This window comes from Gadus morhua, chromosome 19, assembly GCF_902167405.1.
Source record: "Gadus morhua chromosome 19, gadMor3.0, whole genome shotgun sequence".
Lineage (NCBI taxonomy): Eukaryota > Metazoa > Chordata > Actinopteri > Gadiformes > Gadidae > Gadus > Gadus morhua.
Genome location: NC_044066.1, coordinates 16,656,176 through 16,676,549, shown reverse-complemented (window position 1 = coordinate 16,676,549; position 20,374 = coordinate 16,656,176). Strand labels below are relative to the sequence as shown.

The 20,374-nt window shown below is 40.6% G+C and overlaps 1 protein-coding gene across 1 annotated transcript; it reads left to right on the top strand.

Annotated features, from left to right (window-relative positions):
- Window positions 1-825: 825 nt before the first annotated feature.
- On the top strand, window positions 826-12,676 carry LOC115532465 (NACHT, LRR and PYD domains-containing protein 12-like; the record flags this gene model as incomplete). The annotated part of the gene is made up of 6 exons (XM_030342255.1): window positions 826-2,127; window positions 5,977-6,150; window positions 10,214-10,387; window positions 11,051-11,224; window positions 12,191-12,364; window positions 12,532-12,676. Coding segments are annotated over exons 1-6 (1,956 nt in total), but the record flags the coding sequence as incomplete, so codon positions are not given.
- Between the last annotated feature and the right edge of the window lie 7,698 nt (window positions 12,677-20,374).

The following is a 20,374-nucleotide window of genomic DNA, read 5'->3' as shown; positions in this document are numbered from 1 at the left end:
TCTTGGGGGTTAAATGGTTGGATCCAGATATGTAGTGTTATTGTGAATCCATCAGGTTAAAGAACATTATACTGCAGATCAACAGATGATTAACTCAGTAGAAGAGATGCAACACAATATTTTTACATCAGCATAGAAACTCACTTTTTACCGGTTCACTATTATTAGACAAATCACGACCAGCTTCTCCGACCACAAGTAATGAAGCCACTAAATATCATGAAGTTGATCGTAAGATAATTCCATAACAGGAAACATTGACATGTTTCCATTGATGTCACCATCCACTAACTGATGTCTTCTGTTGTTTTGTCTTTTAGGATCTGCTTCTGTCGAAATCAAGTTTTATTTGAAGAAGAAATTCAGGTGTGTGGTTGAGGGAATCGCTAAAGCAGGAGAGCGAACAGGGCTGAATGACTTCTACACAGAGCTCCTCATCACAGAGAGAGGCAGTGGAGGGGTCAACCAGGAACATGAGGTCAGAATGATTGAAACAGCTTACAGGAAACCAGCTGAGGAAAAACCAATCAGATGTGAGGACATCTTTAAACCCTTACCTGGACAAGATCAACCAATCAGGACAATGATGACAACTGGAGTGGCCGGCATTGGTAAAACAGTCTTAACACACAAGTTCACTCTGGACTGGGCTGAAGACAAAACCAACCACGACATACACTTCACATTTCTCCTCACTTTCAGAGAGCTGAATTTACTGAAAGGGAAAGAGTTTAGCTTGGTGGAACTTCTTCATCACTTCTTTATTGAGACAAAAGAAGCAGGAATCTGCAGATATAACCGGTTCCAAGTTGTCTTCATCTTAGATGGACTGGATGAGTGTCGACTTCCTCTGGACTTCCAGAGAAACCCGATCTGGACTGATATCACGAAGTCCACCTCAGTGGACGTGCTGCTGACAAACCTTATCAGGGGCGACCTGCTTCCCTCCGCTCGCATCTGGATAACCACACGCCCTGCGGCAGCCAATCAAATCCCTGCTGAGTGTGTTGACATGGTGACAGAGGTGAGAGGGTTCACCGACCCACAGAAGGAGGAGTACTTTAGGAGGAGATTCAGAGAGGAGCCGCTGGCCAGCAAAATCATCTCCCACGTCAAAAAATCACGAAGCCTCCACATCATGTGTCACATCCCAGTCTTCTGTTGGATCACTGCTACAGTTCTGGAGGACCTCTTCAAAACATCCCAGATAGGAGAAGAGATGCCCAAAACCGTGACTCAGATGTACAGCCACTTCCTGAGGGTTCAGTCCATACAGGGGGACAGAAAGTATCATGGGAGAGCTGGAACAGATCCAGACTGGAGTTCAGAGAGCAGGGAGATCATTGTTTCTCTGGGAAAACTGGCTTTTAACCAGCTGGAGAAAGGCAACATGATCTTCTATGAGGCAGACCTGGCAGAGTGTGACATCAATATCAGAGCAGCCTCAGTGTACTCAGGAGTGTTCACCCAGATCTTTAAAGAGGAATGTGGGCTGTACCAGGACAAGGTGTTCTGCTTTGTCCATTTGAGCTTCCAGGAATTTTTGGCTGCCCTTTATGTCTTTCTGTCCTTCATCGACACTGGGGTCAATCTGCTCTCAGAAGAACCAACAACCTCTGGTAAAGATAAACTCCTCCTCCTCTACAAGAGTGCTGTGGACAAGGCCTTACAGAGTGAGAATGGACACCTGGACTTGTTCCTCCGCTTCCTCCTGGGCCTCTCTATGGAGTCCAATCAGATTCTCCTACGAGGTCTGCTTGGAAAAAAAGATATTAGATCAGTGATCAATTGGCTGATTCAGAGAGGAAGGGGCTCACAGACCAATCAGAAAACAGTCTCTTACATCAAGGAGAAGATAGGTGAAGATCTCTCTCCAGAGAAAAGCATCAATCTGTTCCACTGTCTGAATGAGCTGAACGACCGTTCTCTAGTGGAGCAGATCCAACAGTCCCTGACATCAGGAAGTCTGTTCAAAAAACATGTCTCTCCTGCTCAGTGGTCAGCTCTGGTCTTCATCTTACTGTCATCAGAAGAGGAGCTGGACGTGTTTGACCTGAAGAAATACTGTGCTTCAGAGGAGGGTCTTCTGAGGCTGCTACCAGTGATCAAAGCCTCCAAAACATCTCTGTAGGTTTATTAATAATATGTATCACAATACACACAACACAGTATACCTGATAGTAGAATATAAACAATATACAATATTCTACTTACAAGACAACTGCTCTACCTCCTGAGCTAAGCCGACCCACCGGCTTATATCATATATATGTCATATATATCTTCAATAATATATACATATCTATATTATTATTATATTGTTGTTTCGATCACGGTCGTAGTCGCCAAGTGCCGCAACGGATTCTGGGAGGGTCGGCGGCACCGAGGCAGTCGTGGTTGTGGGCGATAGGATGTGTGTTTCAGGTGTGTTTACATAAAGTCTTTCTCAGGGTCGTGCGGAGTATGGGCCACGAGAGTTGCAAACTCTTATAACTTGGACTCCTGTCTGGTCGTTCCCGTGCTGCTCACCACATTATTATTAAAAAAATATTTTTACCATTAATATTTGTCACAACAAATGACTGGGAATGGGAAGAGGTTAAATCCTAATTGGAGTATATTATCCAATCATCTTAAACCCCCGCAAGCACCCCCCCCTTTTGTCGCCGCTGGTTGTAATCCTAATCTACAAAACATCTCAGTAGATGTTTTGACATACTTGGTGTATCTGAAAGTTGGTTGACACATTCATCATCTACAGCAGCTATCAGTTTTCCAGGATATAATGTATTTAGAAAAGATAGAGAAACAGGGCGAGGAGGGGGAATATTAATCTATGTCAGAGACAAGTTTAAATGTGAACTAATAAGGTGGCCTAAAGAAGTTAATGTTGAGTGTATTGGTCTTAATATATCACTTAGTTCTGCAATGTATTTTACTGTGATTTGCGTGTATCGACCTCCTTCAGCAAAGGATGTATTTTATGACCATCTTAAGACAATTAAATAAAATTGTCTTAAGATGTATAAATCATTGCAGCTCTAAAAAGGAAATCACCCTTCTTGGTGATTTTAATATCAACTGGGACATCAAGTCAGATAGGAAAAAAATTAAGCAGCTTACAGACAAGTACAATTTGACGCAAATTATAAAAGGGCCAACAAGGATAACAAATACGTCAAATACAACAATTTATCTAATATTTACTCATAAACCTGAAAGAATCTCTAAGACTTTTAATCTATTATCTGGCTTATCAGATCACAATTTTATCCTGTACTTGAGGAAAATTAAGAGGACGCACTTGATGGCATCCACTAGATGTCAACAATACTATTTCATACCCAAAAGCCAGCAACAATTCCTGAATGAGGAAATCCAAAATGTAGATTGGTCTAATATTTTAGAAAATAATGACATCGAGGCCAGCTCAGTTAGTTTCATTAAAAAATTAAATGACATTGTAACGCACTTTCCAAACAAGGTAATTCCAAGCAACGTAAAAATGATCTGCCCTGGTTGAACAATGAAATTATTAAATTAATGAAAAGTAGAGATAACGCTTTAAAGCAATCTCTAAGAACAAGAACTGCAAGTGACAGACACATTTTTACATCACTACGAAACAAAGTTCTGAGGATGACTCGCAAATTTAAAGCTGAGTTCTACATTGAGACGATAAAAGGGGCAAATGGTAATGGAAAGCTAATATGGAAAAATTTAAATCAATTATTGAGACGGGACAAGTCTAACTATCTAAGTGATCTACAGCTCCAGGTAAATGATAAGCTAACTAACAATCTAGACATCATTGTAAATTATCTCAACAGATTTTTCATTAGCTCAGTTGAGGAACTGACAAAGCACTTTAACTGCTCGCAGAATCCTCACAATCCTGTCGATGCAAGCAAACCAATGTTTAGCATTGAAGAGATATCTGTCCTGGAGGTAATACAAATAATCTCATCCCTAAAAAGTTCAAAGGCCAGAGATACATTTGGTCTTACTAGTGACTTTTTGAAAACCCATAAAGAGGCTCTTGCTGACCCAATTGCACATCTTGTAAATCTATCCATAAAACAAGGAGCGGTACCATCAACATGGAAGATTGCTAGGGTCGCCCCAGTCTTTAAGGCTGGGGACAAAACAAAATCTGAGAACTATCGACCAATAAGTATCTTGCCCATAATTTCCAAAGTAGCAGAGAAATGGGTTACCAGAAAACTGACAGAACACTTAAATAATGGCTATGCCACTCTTCATCCAATGCAGTTTGGATTTAGGAAACTTCACTCAACAGAGACTGCTACTTGCTATTTCCTGGAAAACTTAAAAAGCCTGCTGGATAAAGGCGACTTTGTAGCTGCGGTATTTCTAGATTTAAAGCGTGCTTTCGACACCATCAATCATGACTTGCTTATTGCCAAATTAACCCATTTTAACTTCTCAAACAGCGCCCTCTGTTGGATGAAATCATACCTGTCAGACAGGAAACAGGCAGTTCAAATTGGTGATTAATTATCTTCTTATCTAACTTGTTCTGCTGGAGTACCACAGGGCTCAATATTGGGCCCTGTTTTATTCAGCCTGTATGTCAATAACTTACCAGATGTCTGTAGAAATATTAAAGAGCAACTATATGCTGACGATACTGTATTATACTGTCATGCCAGCTCAATCAAAGAAGCTGCTGCAGTACTCTCAGGAGCCATGGTGCCAGTGTCCCATTGGCTCCAAAACTGTTGTCTGTATCTGAATACAAACAAAACTGTCTGTATGTTGTTCTCCCGACAGCCAACTGCGGGACAGCAACCATCAGTCATGTTTGGTGGTGAGAGTTTTGAGGTGGTTGATTATTTTAAGTACCTCGGGGTCATCTTCGATTCTAACCTTAATTTTAAGCAGCATGTTAAGAAAGTTAAAAACACAATTAAATTTAATTTATCAAATTTCAAGCATATAAGACCTTTCCTGACTATGGAGACAGCAAAGACTTATATGCATGCAATGATATTTACTCACATCTCGTACTGTTACACAACATGGTCACATACATCTGAGAGCACTTTAAAACCAATCAAATCTTTATTCAAGAGAACTCTTAAAACACTAGACAAAAAACCTATATACTACCATTATTGTAAAATTACAAATAAACACAACATCATGGACTTCGATAGTTTTCAGCTGTTTTTGGATGTCGGTCTAATCTTTAAGGTTCTGAACGGTCTAGCCCCTCCACCATTACAGAATTTTATAAAGAAGAAATCCTCTACAATAAATACACAAGCACTAACTAGAGGTGACTGCGAAATACAACGCTGCAAGACCAAATTTGGTCAAATGGGGGTGTCCATCAGAGGAACACAGTCCTGGAATATATTACCAACACATGTTAGAGACTGTGCCACTTACACCACCTTTAAAAAAAACCTTAAACAGTGGTTAGTAGCAAGCCAGACCTGCTCTCATATGTAACCTTTGGTCATTCTAATTTTTTAACATGGACTCTTGATGTGGGGACCTATTTTGTGTGTAAAAGTGTTTTTTTAATCTATTTTGTATACTGGTATGTTGTTTTTATGTTCTTGACTTGCCTTAGGACAACGGATGAAAATTAGCAATTAAGCTAACTCCGGCATATTTATATTGATGCTCTGGCTGACATATTGATTAATGTGCACTGTCCTAATCAAATAAATAAATAATAATTTACTACATGTATTACAATACAATACAAAAAATACATAATACTACAATAAAGAGTCTAATTAATACACAAAACAGGTCTCAAACACTATAAAAAACTCCAATATTGAATAAAAATAAGGATCTAATGTATTGACTAGTATGTATTGGTTAAATTAATAAAAAGATTTCAACATTTTCAACATATGTCCTTCAATATGTTAAAAGTAAAAGATCTAAGTTACTTTAATCACATTTCCTAACATGTTCTGTTTATTGTGTGTACAGGCTGAATGACTGTCAGCTGTCAAAGAAATGCTGTGAAGCTCTGGCCTCAGTTCTCAGCTCCAACTCCTCTAGTCTGAGAGAGCTGGACCTGAGTTCCAATGATCTGCAGGATTCAGGAGTGAAGCTGCTCTCTGCTGGACTGGGGATTCCACAGTGTACACTGGAAACTCTCAGGTCAGTTTAAATCAATGGTCAAACAGTTACACCACAAGTTCTACATCAGAGGACTTTGAACAGATTTACCTCCAGGAAGTTAACGGGTCTAAATAAATAAGTAGAATTTGTCCTCTCAGGGCTCAAGACACATTTTCTGCTGGGGCCGCTAAGTTTTTCATTTGGTGGCACCCTAACAAATGTGGACGCATCCCTTTATTAGACGTGAAAATGTCCTCGGTCACGTACCATCCATCTCTGTCCGTTCATGTGAACAGATTCACTCACTTTAAATAAGCTGTTTATGTTTTGATTGCATAGGGGTCGTTTTCTGTTTTTGACACCAGCGCCTCTACATCTCTTTCCTCGACAATCAACCCTTCATCCTCCTCCTCCTCAATCAAATAGATACTAATAATAACCAGCATTTCTTCACAGGCACTTGAATAGCGCTAGTGCTGAGGTGACATTTCCATGTTACTTTGCACAGTGTTCAAACCACTATTTTAGTTTTCAGAAGCAGAGTGTCTTCATGGGAACTTAAGTGGGTCGTGTTTCCCAAAAGAGCGATCACACTGGCGCTGCAATAGAGCCGCGCTTTAACTCAGCACTGAACTAAACCTTGGCAGTCTGCGTGCATCGCAGCGCCATTACCACTCATTTTTTCAAACGCAAACCTAATCTCACTATTTGTGTTGCCATGACAGTTGAAGGTGTAGGTTGGATTCAGTTTGTTAATGATGGTATAAGGTCTATGTTTTATTACATTCCTATTCTAATCATAATCATGTTATCAGACAGTACGGTGGACTTCAGACGTGTTCAGTTAAGTTTAATAACAGGCTTTTCTGTTTTTTTCTTAGGTTTGTATCTTTTATCTTTTATATATATATGTATATATTTATATTATATATATATAATAATATTTATTATCTTATATATTATATGTTATTAATATTTGTGTATGTATATCTGGAGTTCATGACAAAAATAATTTCCCCCTGGGATTATTAAAGTATTAATCAATCAATCAAACTTAGATCTCGGTGTTTTTAGGGACATTTTCAGGAGTTTTGTTGAATATTTAGTTATCTGACCCCTAAGTAAGTCATATTTTAAAGATCTACTGTACTGACATTTAGGTAAACTAATAAAACATATCTAATAACAAGTTTCACAGAAAACATAAAACACAGTTGCTGCCATGTTATGTTTATTTTGTATGAGGTGTGTGTTGTAACACATTCTTAGTTTGTTAATGACGGTATAAGGTGTGTTTTGCATCATTTATTTTCTACTTATCATGTAATAATCAGACAGTAAGCTGGTCTTTACAATTATTTATTAAGGTTTAGTAACAGCCTCTTCATCATTTTTTTAAGGGAAGTATAATGATACAATTTGTTTATGAACTATGTGAAATCTAACTCTTAATATTTAAAGATCTAGTTTATTAACATTAATTCTTTTTTTCATTCATCTGTGTTAAATTACTTTGGTTTCAATGATCCTAAAACATTAATCACAGTTCCTAATATGTTGGGTTTATTGTGTGTGAAGGCTGAATGGCTGTCATCTGCCAGAGAGATGCTGTGAAGCTCTGTCCTCAGTTCTCAGCTCCAACTCCTCTAGTCTGAGAGAGCTGGACCTGAGTACCAATGATCTGGGGGATTCAGGAATGAAGCTGCTCTCTGCTGGACTGGGGAGTCCACAGTGTACATTGAAAACTCTCAGGTCAGTTTTACTCAATGGTCAAACAGTTATACCACAAGTTCCACATCAGAGGAAGTTGACAGGTCTAAATTAGTCAAATATGTCCTCTCAGGGCTTAAGACACATTTTCTACTGGTGCACTTAACTTTCTCATTTGGTGCCACCCTAACAAATCTGGTTGCAACCCTTTATTAACCATGAATTTATCCTTGGTCACGTACCATCAACCTGTGTCCATCCATGTGAACAGATTCACTCACTTTGAATCAGTTGTTAATATTTTGAATGCATTGGGGGTCTTTTTCTGATTTTTCCGCCAGCGCCTCAACATCTCTTTCCCCACCAACCAACTCTTCATCCTCATCCTCCTCAATCAAATACCTACTAATAATAACTTGCTGCTGATTGGATGATATACTCCAATTAGGATTTATATTCTTCTCTGGGTCATCCAGAATAGCGCATTTCTTCACAGGCTCTTGAATAGCACTAATGCTGCGGCGAAATTTCAATGAAACTTTGCACAAACCAGTGTTTTATTTTTCTGATCAAAACTTCATGGGAACTTAGGTCCTTCAGTGTCTTCATGGGAACTTAGGTGGGTCATGCTTCCCAATAGAGCGATCACACCGGCGCCACAATACAGCCGCGCTTTAATTCAGCACTGAACTAAACCTGGTAGAAGTATAATGATATGATTTGTTTATGAAATATGTGAAATCTAACTCTTAATATTTAAAGATCCAGTTTATTAACATGTCAATTTATTAACATTGTAAAATGACTTCGGTTTTAAACATCCTAAAACATTAATCATAGTTCCTAACAGTGGCGGCTGGTGAATTTTATTTTAAGGGGGGTTAAAAGTTTGTAAACCAAACCCCTGTAGGGGGGTCTGGGGGCATCCTCCCCCCGAAGATTTTTTTGTGATTTTCACATAAAAACGAAGCATTCTGGTGCATTCTGACAAAATAATAAAGACAAAATAGAACATTTCCTTACAAAGACGAATGGAGCCGGGGAACTGAGTTTTAACTTAATTTATTTGCATTGTAGAATTCAGCAAGATTAAAAGTGCAAATACATCAATAATAATTGGGAATTATACACAAGTTAACAATCTCTCTGTGTCTCTATCTGTATGTGTGTTTGTGAGAGAGGGAGAGTGAGAGTGAGAGAGAGAATGTGATTCTAAAAGGGTTGAGTGTGTTACGGCCAATCTATTGTGTTGGTAACTTCACTCATAAATCTATCTACAGTTAAGTATGCATTTAGACAAATATGATAAAATATCAATATAATATGTGAAATATTTTATGTGTGGTTGTTCAAGACACACTGAAGGCATGATGAGTATACCCACTTAAAATGGGCAGGGACGCATAATGTTAGTGTTAAACACTGTTTTTTAAGCTATCCATTGTGCCTCGCCTAACCAGGATGACCAGCACAGAGTAAAGCATGCTAGATTACACCACTGGCAATATATTATAAAAAAGAACATATATTATAAAAAATAACACAAATCCAGTCTCCTTTCATGCATATATTCTCATAACAAAGCTTTGCTTTGAGAAGGATCAAATGATATAAATGTTATCTTACCTAATGGTCTGCATACTGCTTGTGAAGCTCTCGAGGGCCCTTTTGATGAAGACTGCATCAATGTCCTTCTTCTGGAGCTTCTGGTACAGAATGTCGACGTGCAACCGCTTTTTTATAAATTTTGGTCCTGGAGGTCCAGATTGTTTTAATGACAATTTATCTGAATTGGATCGTCGACTTAAAGGAACTTCTTTCAGAGATGCAACGGAATTACACATTAGCAGCCATGTTGAAATTAGCAAGTGACTTGATCGAAGATATCCCTTCGCGCTCTTTGCTCAGTTACGTATGACGCAAGCACGTTAGGGCGAGTCCCAAATCCCCATTGAAAATGCATTGAAGGCTCATTTTCCGAAAAAAAAAGTTTTAACATGACAGTCAATGGAGAATCCTTGGGCGATTTTCCACGTCGATGAATTCGCCCAGAGAGGCGGGACCATTTGAAACGCGACATGAATATGACGATTCTGATTGGACAATGACAGATAATATGTCTAGAATACTGAAAACTACTTTTGCTGTGATAGAATTTGTTATAAAAAAAATCCTCTTTCTCCCAGTTGGTAGTGCGTCACCCAAATCGCCCCTATACACCATCCGCCTCTGGTTCCTAACATGTTCTGTTTATTGTGTGTGAAGGCTGAATGTAGTTAAATGGATAAAACATCTGTCATTAAAGATTCCACGTCCTTCATTATGTTAAAAGTAAAAGATGCAAGTTACTTAAATCACAGTTCCTAATATGTTCTGTTTATTGTGTGTAAAGGCTGAATGGCTGTCATCTGTCAGAGACATGCTGTGAAGCTCTGGCCTCAGTTCTCAGCTCCAACTCCTCTAGTCTGAGAGAGCTGGACCTGAGTACTAATGATCTGCAGGATTCAGGAGTGAAGCTGCTCTCTGCTGGACTGGGGAGTCCACATTGTACACTGGAAACTCTCAGGTCAGTTTCACTTAAGAGTTACACCACAAGTTCCACATCAGAGGACTTTAACTGATTTACTTCCAGAAAGTGAACGGTTCTAAATAAATAAGTAGAATATGTCCTCTCAGGTCTCAAGGCACATTTTCTACTGGTGCCGCTTAGTTTTTCATTTTGTGGCAACCTAACAAATGTGGTCGCACCCCTTTATTAGACGTGATAATATCCTTGGTCACGTATCATCCATCTGTCTCCATTCATGTAAACAGATTCACTCACTTTAAATAAGCTGTTTATGTTTTGATTGCATAGGTAAGTCATATTTTATAGATCTACTGTACTGACATTTAATTAAACTAATAAAACACATCTAATAACAAGTTTCAAATAAAGCATGAACCACAGTTGCTAACATGTTATGTTTGATTTGTATGAGGTGTGTGTTGTAACATTTCTATTCCACTTATCATGTAATAATCAGACAGTAAGCTGGACTTTTTTTTTAAGGGAAGTATAATGATACAATTTGTTTATGAACTATGTGAAATCTAACTCTTAATATTTACAGATCCAGTTTATTAACATTCATTATATTTTTCGTTCATGTGTGTTAAATTACTTTGGTTTCAATGATCTTAAAACATTATTTACAGTTCCTAACATGTTGTGTTTTTGTGTGTGAAGGCTGAATAGCTGTCATCTGTCAGAGAGATGCTGTGAAGCTCTGGCCTCAGTTCTCAGCTCCAACTCCTCTAGTCTGGGAGAGCTGGACCTGAGTACCAATGATCTGCAGGATTCAGGAGTGAAGCTGCTCTCTGCTGGACTGGGGAGTCCACAGTGCACACTGCAAACTCTCAGGTCAGTTTTACTCAATGGTCAAACAGTTACACCACAAGTTCCACATCAGAGGAAGTTAACGTGTCTAAATAAGTCAAATATGTCCTCTCTGGGCTCAAGAAACATTTTTTACTGGTGCACCTTACTTTCTCATTCAGTGGCACCCTAACAAATGTGGACGCATCCCTTAATTAAACAAGAAAATGCCCTTGGTCACGTACCATCAATCTGTGTCCATTCATGTGAACAGCCATTCACTCACTTTAAATCAGTTGTTATTGTTTTTAGTGCATAGGGGGTATTTTTCTGTTTTTACCGCCAGCGCCTCGACATCTCTTTCCTTACCAGCAAACCCTTCGTCCTCCTCCTCCTCAACCCAATTCCTACTTATAATAACTGGCTGCTGATTGGTTAATATACTCCAATTAGGATTTATTTTCTTCACTGGCTCATCAAGAATAGTGCATTTCTTCACAGGCTACTGTATAGCGCTAGTGCTGCGGCGAAATTTCAATGAAACTTTGCACAAAGTTAAAACCACTGTTTTAGTTTTCTGATCAAAGCAGAGTGCCTTCGTGAGAACTTGTGTGGGTCGTGCTTCCCAATAGAGCGATCACACCGGCGCCGCAATACAGCCACGCTTTAATTCAGCACTGAACTAAACCTGGTAGTTCATAAAACTTCATAAACCATTTTAACTTTAATGATATGATTTGTACAAACTATGTGAAATCTAACACTTAATATTTAAAGATCCAGTTTATTAACATGTTAATTTACTAACATTGTTATTCGGTTTTAATCATCCTAAAACATTAATCGCAGTTCCTTACATGTTCTGTTTATTGTGTGGGTAGGCTGAATATAGTTAAATGAATAAATCATCTATTTTTAAAGTTTTCAACACGTCCTTCATTGTGTTAATAATAAAAGATGCAAGTTACTTAAATCACAGTTCCTACCATGTTTTGTTCATTGTGTGCATAGGCTGAATGGCTGTCATCTGTCAGAGAGCTGCTGTGAAGCTCTGGCCTCAGTTCTCAGCTCCAACTTCTTTAGTCTGAGAGAGCTGGGCCTGAGTTCTAATGATCTGCAGGATTCAGGACTGAAGCTGCTCTCTGCTGGACTGGGGAGTCCACACTGTGCACTGGAAACTCTCAGGTCCGTTTTACTCAACAGTTACACCACAAGTTCCACATCAGAGGACATTCAACCGATTTACCTCTAGAAACATAATAATTCTTCTGTGTGTGTGTGTGTGTGTGTGTGTGTGTGTGTGTGTGTGTGTGTGTGTGTGTGTGTGTGTGTGTGTGTGTGTGTGTGTGTAGCTTGTCTGGCTGCCTGGTCACACAGGAAGGCTGTGCTTCTCTGGCCTCAGCTCTGAGCTCCAACCCCTTCCATCTGAGAGAGCTGGACCTGAGCTACAATCATCCAGGAGAATCAGGAGCTGCGCTGCTCTCTGCTGTAGTGGAGGATCCACGCTGGAGACTGCAGACTCTCAGGTATGGAGAGAACAGCTCACCACTCAGGGATTAAGTCTCCTATTCAAACCGCTGCTAGATTAAGTGGTTTGAAAAGGCAGCTGTAACTCATGTTGTGTGGAACGTGATCGGACAGCAAATGATGAAGGTGAATGTTTCAACATGCTGCTCTCACTTTGTTTCCCCCCCAGTGTGGAGCACGGTGGAGTGTGGAGGCTGAAACCAGCTCTAAAGAAATGTAAGTGTCTGTTTGATTCATCACAACACACACTCACTATTGAGATGGAAAGTCCAACCAAACAGCAGGACTTGATGTCCGGTCATTCCCATGTGGACTTCTGTATACGAATGTGTAGCTATGTTTAACTTTGTTTATGTATGTCTGGTTTGTTTGTCTACATGTCTATGTTTAGTATGTATGAACCAGGTCTATGGTATCAACAGTAAGTTTCCAGCCTGTATGTGAGCTCAGCTGGTTCAGTCTGTGGTTTGCAGAGGTGGATTACAATGGATGTGTATTGGAACATTTCAAAGTCTAATATCTTGAAAACAATGTCGACTATAGCTTAGAACTTCGGGAGGAGCAATAAGCTCACCATGTTGAACGTTTTGGTGTATGATATGCAGAGGTGGGTAGGAACGCGCTACACTTACTCCGTTACAAATACTTGAGTAACTTTTTGGATAAATTGTAATTTTAGGAGTAGTTTTATTGCAACATACTTTTACTTTTACTTGAGTAAATATTTGAAGAAAGAACGGTACTTTTACGCCGTTACATTTGGCTACGTGACGGTCGTTACTTTGTTTTTTTAGATCTTTTCTTTTATTACATGCAAGATCTATTTCTATCACGTGAATATTCCTTAGCCCAAGTGAAGGAGTTCAAGTACCTCGGGGTCTTGTTCGCGAGTGAGGGTACTATGGAGCGTGAGATTGGCCGGAGAATCGGAGCAGCGGGGGCGGTATTGCGTTCCCTTTACCGCACCGTTGTTACGAAAAGAGAGCTGAGTCGCAAGGCAAAGCTCTCGATCTACCGGTCGATCTTTGTTCCTATCCTCACCTATGGTCATGAGGGTTGGGTGATGGCCGAAAGGACGAGATCGCGGGTACAAGCGGCCGAGAGGCAATTGAATAACGCCTGCACAAACACACACACACAGGCACGCACGCACGCACAACGCAGACTGGTAATCGGGAGAGTTGGGAAAATTCCCTGTGGCCCGTTAACGTTTCGGGGGGCGCCGGGTCAACGTCGCAACCAATTCGGTTTTGTCTAGAGGGGAGTAACTGAGCGCCCCCTCCCGAAGTGGCACAGCCCAGGTCGGCCTTGAACTGCGATTGGTCAGAAAGACGTTACAGCTAATGACAACATTGAACTCTCATGCAGGCTCGAACAGAGTGACACACACACACACACACACACACACACACACACACACACACACACACACACACACAGTTTTTCACCCACTCCGTATCCAGCTTATTCCATGCTTAAAGGCTACTATGCGGCGAGCTGGGGCTCTCATGTTCTCCCCTGCGGTGTATTCCTTGTCCGCATCCCCTGCCATCCAGTTGTCATACGATTCATGCAGACTGGTTTTGAACGGCTGATTCCATGGATGTACTTTGTTAATAATGTTAGCTAACAGTTATACGTGTATTGGTTTTAATTAATATAATTTTGGATAAACCAAATTTATTTTAATTTTATTTAAAGGTTGATGTATTTAATTTTGCAAAGATTTAATTTGTTATTGTTTTAGTTCAAGGGTTATGCATTTTATTTAAAAGGATGTTATTTACATTATCTTTATTTGAACATTGCTGTTTTATATTTTGTTGGTGTCTATTTTGTACCGTTTGTGTTGCTCTGTTTATTTAAAAAATAAATCGGAGAAACTCAGTACTTGTACTCTTGAGTACTTGAGTAGTCTTTTCACTGCATACTTTTTTACTCATACTTCAGTAATTATTTTTACGAGTACTTTTACTTCTACTTGAGTAATTATAATCTTAAAGTAACAGTACTTTTACTTGAGTACATTTTTAAGCTACTCTGCCAACCACTGATGATATGTGTATGTTGTGTAAATATTGCCGGAGTAGATTCAGTTCATACATTTTTCTGGGCTTCGATGTTTGAATGGGACAGCCACTCACACACACATGGGATTTACATTGAAGTTTAACTTAAATTATTGTATAAACAATGTTCACAACTATTTCTAAAGCTATAGCACACTAGTCCACTATAGTAGCTCTGACATGATTTAGTTTTGCTACGTTAGTTGATGTTTGTAGAGTAGATGAATGTGAAGAAGAAGAAGAAGAATGCAGAGTAACAGTTCTAGGAATGATGATGATGATGTTGATGGTGATGAAGAATGGTTCAGCAGCTCATCATGTCTTGTGCTCCCTCAGATGCCTGTGAACTCACACTGGACCCCAACACAGCCCACAGACGACTCTCTCTGTCTGAGGACAACAGGAAGGTGACGCGGGTTAGAGAGGACCAGTCGTATCCGGATCACCCAGAGAGATTTGACTACTGGTACCAGGTGTTGGGTAGAGAGGCTCTGACTGACCGCTGTTACTGGGAGGTAGAGTGGAAAGGATTTGTTGTTATGGGAGTGACATTCAGAGGAATCACAAGGAGAGGAGGGGGTGCCGAAAGCGAGCTTGGAAAGAACAACAAGTCCTTGCGTCTTCTTTGTTTTTTTGGTTGTTACGTTGCCGTGTACAACGGTAGAGGAACAGCCATACGTCTCCCCCCCGCTGGCTCCACCAGAGTAGGAGTGTATCTGGACCGGCCTGCTGGCTCTCTGTCCTTCTACAGAGTGTCCCCAGGTGGAGGAGGGTCCTCAGACACACTGACACACATCCACACCTTCCAGGCCTCCTTCACCCAGGAGGACCTCCTCCCTGGGTTTGGGTTATGGGGGGATGAGGGTGACTCAGCGTCTCAAGTTACACTGTGTAAGTTATAGTCTCTCTCTCGCTCTGAGTCTGAGGACACATGAATACAGGCGTGCATATATTAACCCAGACACACGCATACATTAACACATACATGTGCACATATATTACACACACATAAGCACACACATGCAAACACACACGTGCATATGTAAACACAAACACACATATGCTATATAAATACACATATTGTGGCAACCCGCTCCTCGGATGAGCCGGGATCCACGTACGAATCACGCTTGGCAGTGTGGGTTAAGCCATCCAAGGCATTTATTTAAACATAACGGGGTTAACAATCAGACCGGTCGGCTACCCCTAGGATCTCCGTGGGCCTCTAGGGTAGGGCTGGCTCGGCCCCTTTCCGTCTCGTCACTCGACGGCCCCTTCCGTTTGCCCCCGAGTGCCTTTTAAAGTCTTTCCCTGGCTGTCCAGCCAGGTGTCTCCCATCCTGCTGATTGGGGTTCGGTTGGTGCTCTCCGTCGCCGGCTGGTGGGTGACGGTGGTATCGGCCATCCCGGACCAACCCTCGGGCTGGTCCGGGCCGAGGTTTACGGGGCGGGATGCCACAATATGTACAGACACACACATATTAAGACACTTGAACATATACAAATATAAACACACGCTCGCACGCACACACACATAAACACACATGCGTGCGCACACACAAAACGCTTATGTATACACACACGACACGTATATATGAACACACACATGCTTATATGAACACATACACGTATATATGAACACACACACACTTGCATGCACACATACACACACAAACACACACACACACACATTTATAAACACTCAAATATACACAAACATGCGCACACACACATATGCAGATATGAACACCGCACACACATGCAGATCTGAACACACACACACACGCAGATATGAACAAACACACGCACGCATGCATTTGCAATGAACACACACACACCCACACAGACTTCACACACATCTATATATAAACACACACACACACACTCTGTGTTTCGTAATTTAAATTCATGTACTCATGTACTTTTTCTCGGGCTTCTGAAAGTTGATAAACCCGGAAAGGAAAAGACTACTAAGGTCTTCCATGAGGTTAACTATGCAGGTTTTACAAAGACTATATTTCTAATGTCCAATGTATTTTAATTATTGATTGATGGTAAATCTAAACATGTTTATACTACAATACTGGGTATATTTGCAGACGTTAACAGTTTCATACGGCAGGGCTCTGATATCAGTTTATATTTTGAGCCTTTTTAAGCCTAACATGGAACCTAACATGGAACCTGATTTAAACTGATTTTATATTATATTCAATGCAAGCGGTCTGGGAAAAGCTATTGATCATGTTGTGATGACTTTAAACTGAGTGTTGATTTCTTGTGTTCTGGTGGGTACAACACAGCAGCAGAAAGTTTATGATAAGTAATGCACACATGTTTATCATTAGTTATGTCTGCTGCTTATATTGTTTGAGTCCATGTATGGGACTGTTCCTCTATTGTATGAGTCCTTGTTTATTGTGTTCATGTAAGGGACTCTTTTTCTGTTTAGTTAATAAAGCATAATGGTGATAATCAACTCAGAGGATTCACTGAATGTTCTCTGTGTTCAGCAGAGGATCAGTTTACACTTTAAGGTCGGGGTTCACTGAATAAAAAGCACAACAGAGGCTTTGATCTACACTAGAAGGTCTGTAGTCTCTGTAGGTCTGTAGGTCTGTAGTCTCTGTAGGTCTGTAGTCTCTGTAGGTCTGTAGTCTCTGTAGAAGGTCTGTAGTCTCTGTAGGTCTGTAGTCTCTGTAGTCTCTGTAGGTCTTTAGTCTCTGTAGAAGGTCTGTTGTCTCTGTAGAAGGTCTGTAGTCTCTTTATACGGTCCGTAGTCTCTCTGTAGAAGGTGTGAAGTCTCTGTATGCCGAACTTGGAGGTGGAAGAGGCGTTGATGTGCTTCTTTAACCACATAGCCGGTGTGTTGGTCCCAGGTGACTGCATCACTGCATGGAACATATCCACTGGGTTAAGAGGTCAAAGGGCAGAGCTCTGAATCCCCAGGAGTGGAGCTCTGAGGGAGGTGTTGGAGCGCTCCGGTTCAGAACAAGAGGAGAACCTGGCGTTCTTGGGAAGAAAATTAACAAAAAAATAAAGAATAAAGATTCTGAAACCCTAAACCCTCTGAATACTGAGTGACATCACGTTACAATGGTTGTAAGCTCTGCTGCTTTGATAAGACTGAAGGTGTGTGTTGTTGATAATCAGATAATCACCAGATAATCACAGAAGAGAAGCAAAGGAAGAAAATAACCCTGCTATTATGCAAACATAACCATTATAAATTATTATTATTATTATTATTATGACTACGTAAACTAAAGTGTTCACTGTCTGTTTTCTCCTCTACACATTTAATAACCTTTAATGCTATGACATTAATATTTGCAGTCAGGTAGAAATGTTTAAGGCAGGGGTTAAACTCGCGGCCCGGGGGGGCAATTGAGGCCCGCGGGATGATATTTTGTGGCCCCCTACTTGACATTAAAGTTTAGTGTTAGTGCGGCCCATGCGTTGTTGTCAAACGCACAGAGTGGCTTGCCACGCTTTTTTAGGACTTGTGATAGGGTGACCAGATGTCCCGGCAATTTGAGTTGCGTGTCCTGAGTTCCGACAAAAACCAAATACTAAAATGTCCCGGTTTCCACCAACCGCTATGAAGTGTCCGCTGTTGTCAGCGATTACATAGCCAACGTAATCTAATGATAGCCCGATCATGAACTAAGATTGGGTCAGTTGTGCTCCTTTTTTCTGTGGAATACTTGATGCGGCCCAGCCTGACCCAGACTCTACCTCCAGCGGCCCCCAGGTAAGTTGCGTTCGAGACCCCTGGTTTAAAGGATCCATGTTGATGGCATAATAATCCATAGAAAATATTTCTTTAAGTTTCTGCTTCTGAATAATGAATGACAATATTGGTTTCCTGATTTTAATAAAAAAAATGCACTTGACCAACTTCCAGCTCTGTCTGAAGACATGAGGTCACAGCAACATGACAGGGAGTTCAAACACAAACACATCAAAACACACTCAACCATATAAAGGCCGATGTCTACATGAATAGGAGGCATGGAGTGACTCCTATTCATGTGTGATGTTGACCTCACATCCATGGGACATAACAATGTGCTTTTGGTTTAAAAACTATTTCTGCACAAACGGTAGCAGGTGACTCTGACACAATCATGAGAATATCTCATCCAGATAGAATAACGTGTGTTTGTGTGTGTGTGTGTGTGTGTGTGTGTGTGTGTGTGTGTGTGTGTGTGTGTGTGTGTGTGTGTGTGTGTGTGTGTGTGTGTGTGTGTGTGTGTGTGTGTGTGTCTTGGTCCCTATCTGAATATCTGCCAGTAAAGGGTGTTACACGAGGAAGGAAAAAAGACAAGAAGAATCCAACCCAACAAGATTCCATTACGACTCATTCAAGTGAAATGAATGAAGAAAAAATCCCCCTGCCATTATAGGATCACACGCAAGTATAACATGCTAACCCTTACTGAGTACGAGTACTCTGTACTCTGAATACCCTGTATTCTGAGTACTCTGCGCTCCGAGTACTCTGCACTCCGAGTATCTTGTACACTGAGGAAACTAATCAGTACTCTGCTCCTCTGAAAAGAGAAATCATCCATCTATTGTATAGATTCTACTGATTCATACTTTCACACTGACGCAATTAAAGTGTTGATTTAAACAAGGTGGTGATATCTTTGAAGGATGGAGGAGGATTGTTCATGGAAGAGTTCAGCAGACACAGAGCAGAGGAGGCCTTTTCTACTTGATGTGCTTCTATTCATGACGTTATCGGTCTCTTTATTGATAACATGGTATCTATGTTCCGGTTCTGCTGTAGAGAAGCAGCTGACTCAGTGACTGAGTGGCTCTGCATGCTGGCTGAACCATCAAGTGTCTCTTGGTTTTTCTCTGAGCTTCTACACATCACAGCTCTCTGTCAATCGTTCTTATTTTAATGAAGTTATTATTGTTGGATCTGCCGCCTTAGCATGTTAGTCTGGGAGGAGTATGAACTGGGTGGGGAACTGGTCCAACTGGTTAATCATTTCCTTGTTATGGTCGGACGGTTTGGTGTGGCTCACTTCATCACAGCAGGAAGACGACTAAGGTACTGTAGTCCACTCTGATCCGTGATAGATCATATATATATGAATAACTTTTAATCTAATCATTAGCTTGATTGTTAGTTTTCTATAAAACAACATGGTTAAAAACGTGGTCAATGTATGGATGCATTGCTATTTGTCAAAATTGCTATTGAATCATTTTGAAGATTCCTGCTCTGTGGAATGCTAGGTGTTAGACTGTGGGTTTTGGGGATCGAAAGTCTGCCCCTTCCGATAGACCCCCATGGGACCTTTGGGTTAGGAAAATATGAATGGGTTTCAATGGATAGAAAGTAATTATTTTCTGGTCCCAGTCTATTCCCTGGATTACACATATGTGGTTTGTGGATTTAAATATCATTTTTCATGCAAAGAAAACCAAATAATTTCGCGAAAAAGTTTGATAATGTTAGGTTTTGTTTGAGGCCGCTTTGTGAGCCTCTCGATGTGAATGATATACGTCACCCCCACTCTGCTACAGACATGGCGATCTCTCTGCTCCACTTCACCGCCTTTTTACAAGGGGAAGATATC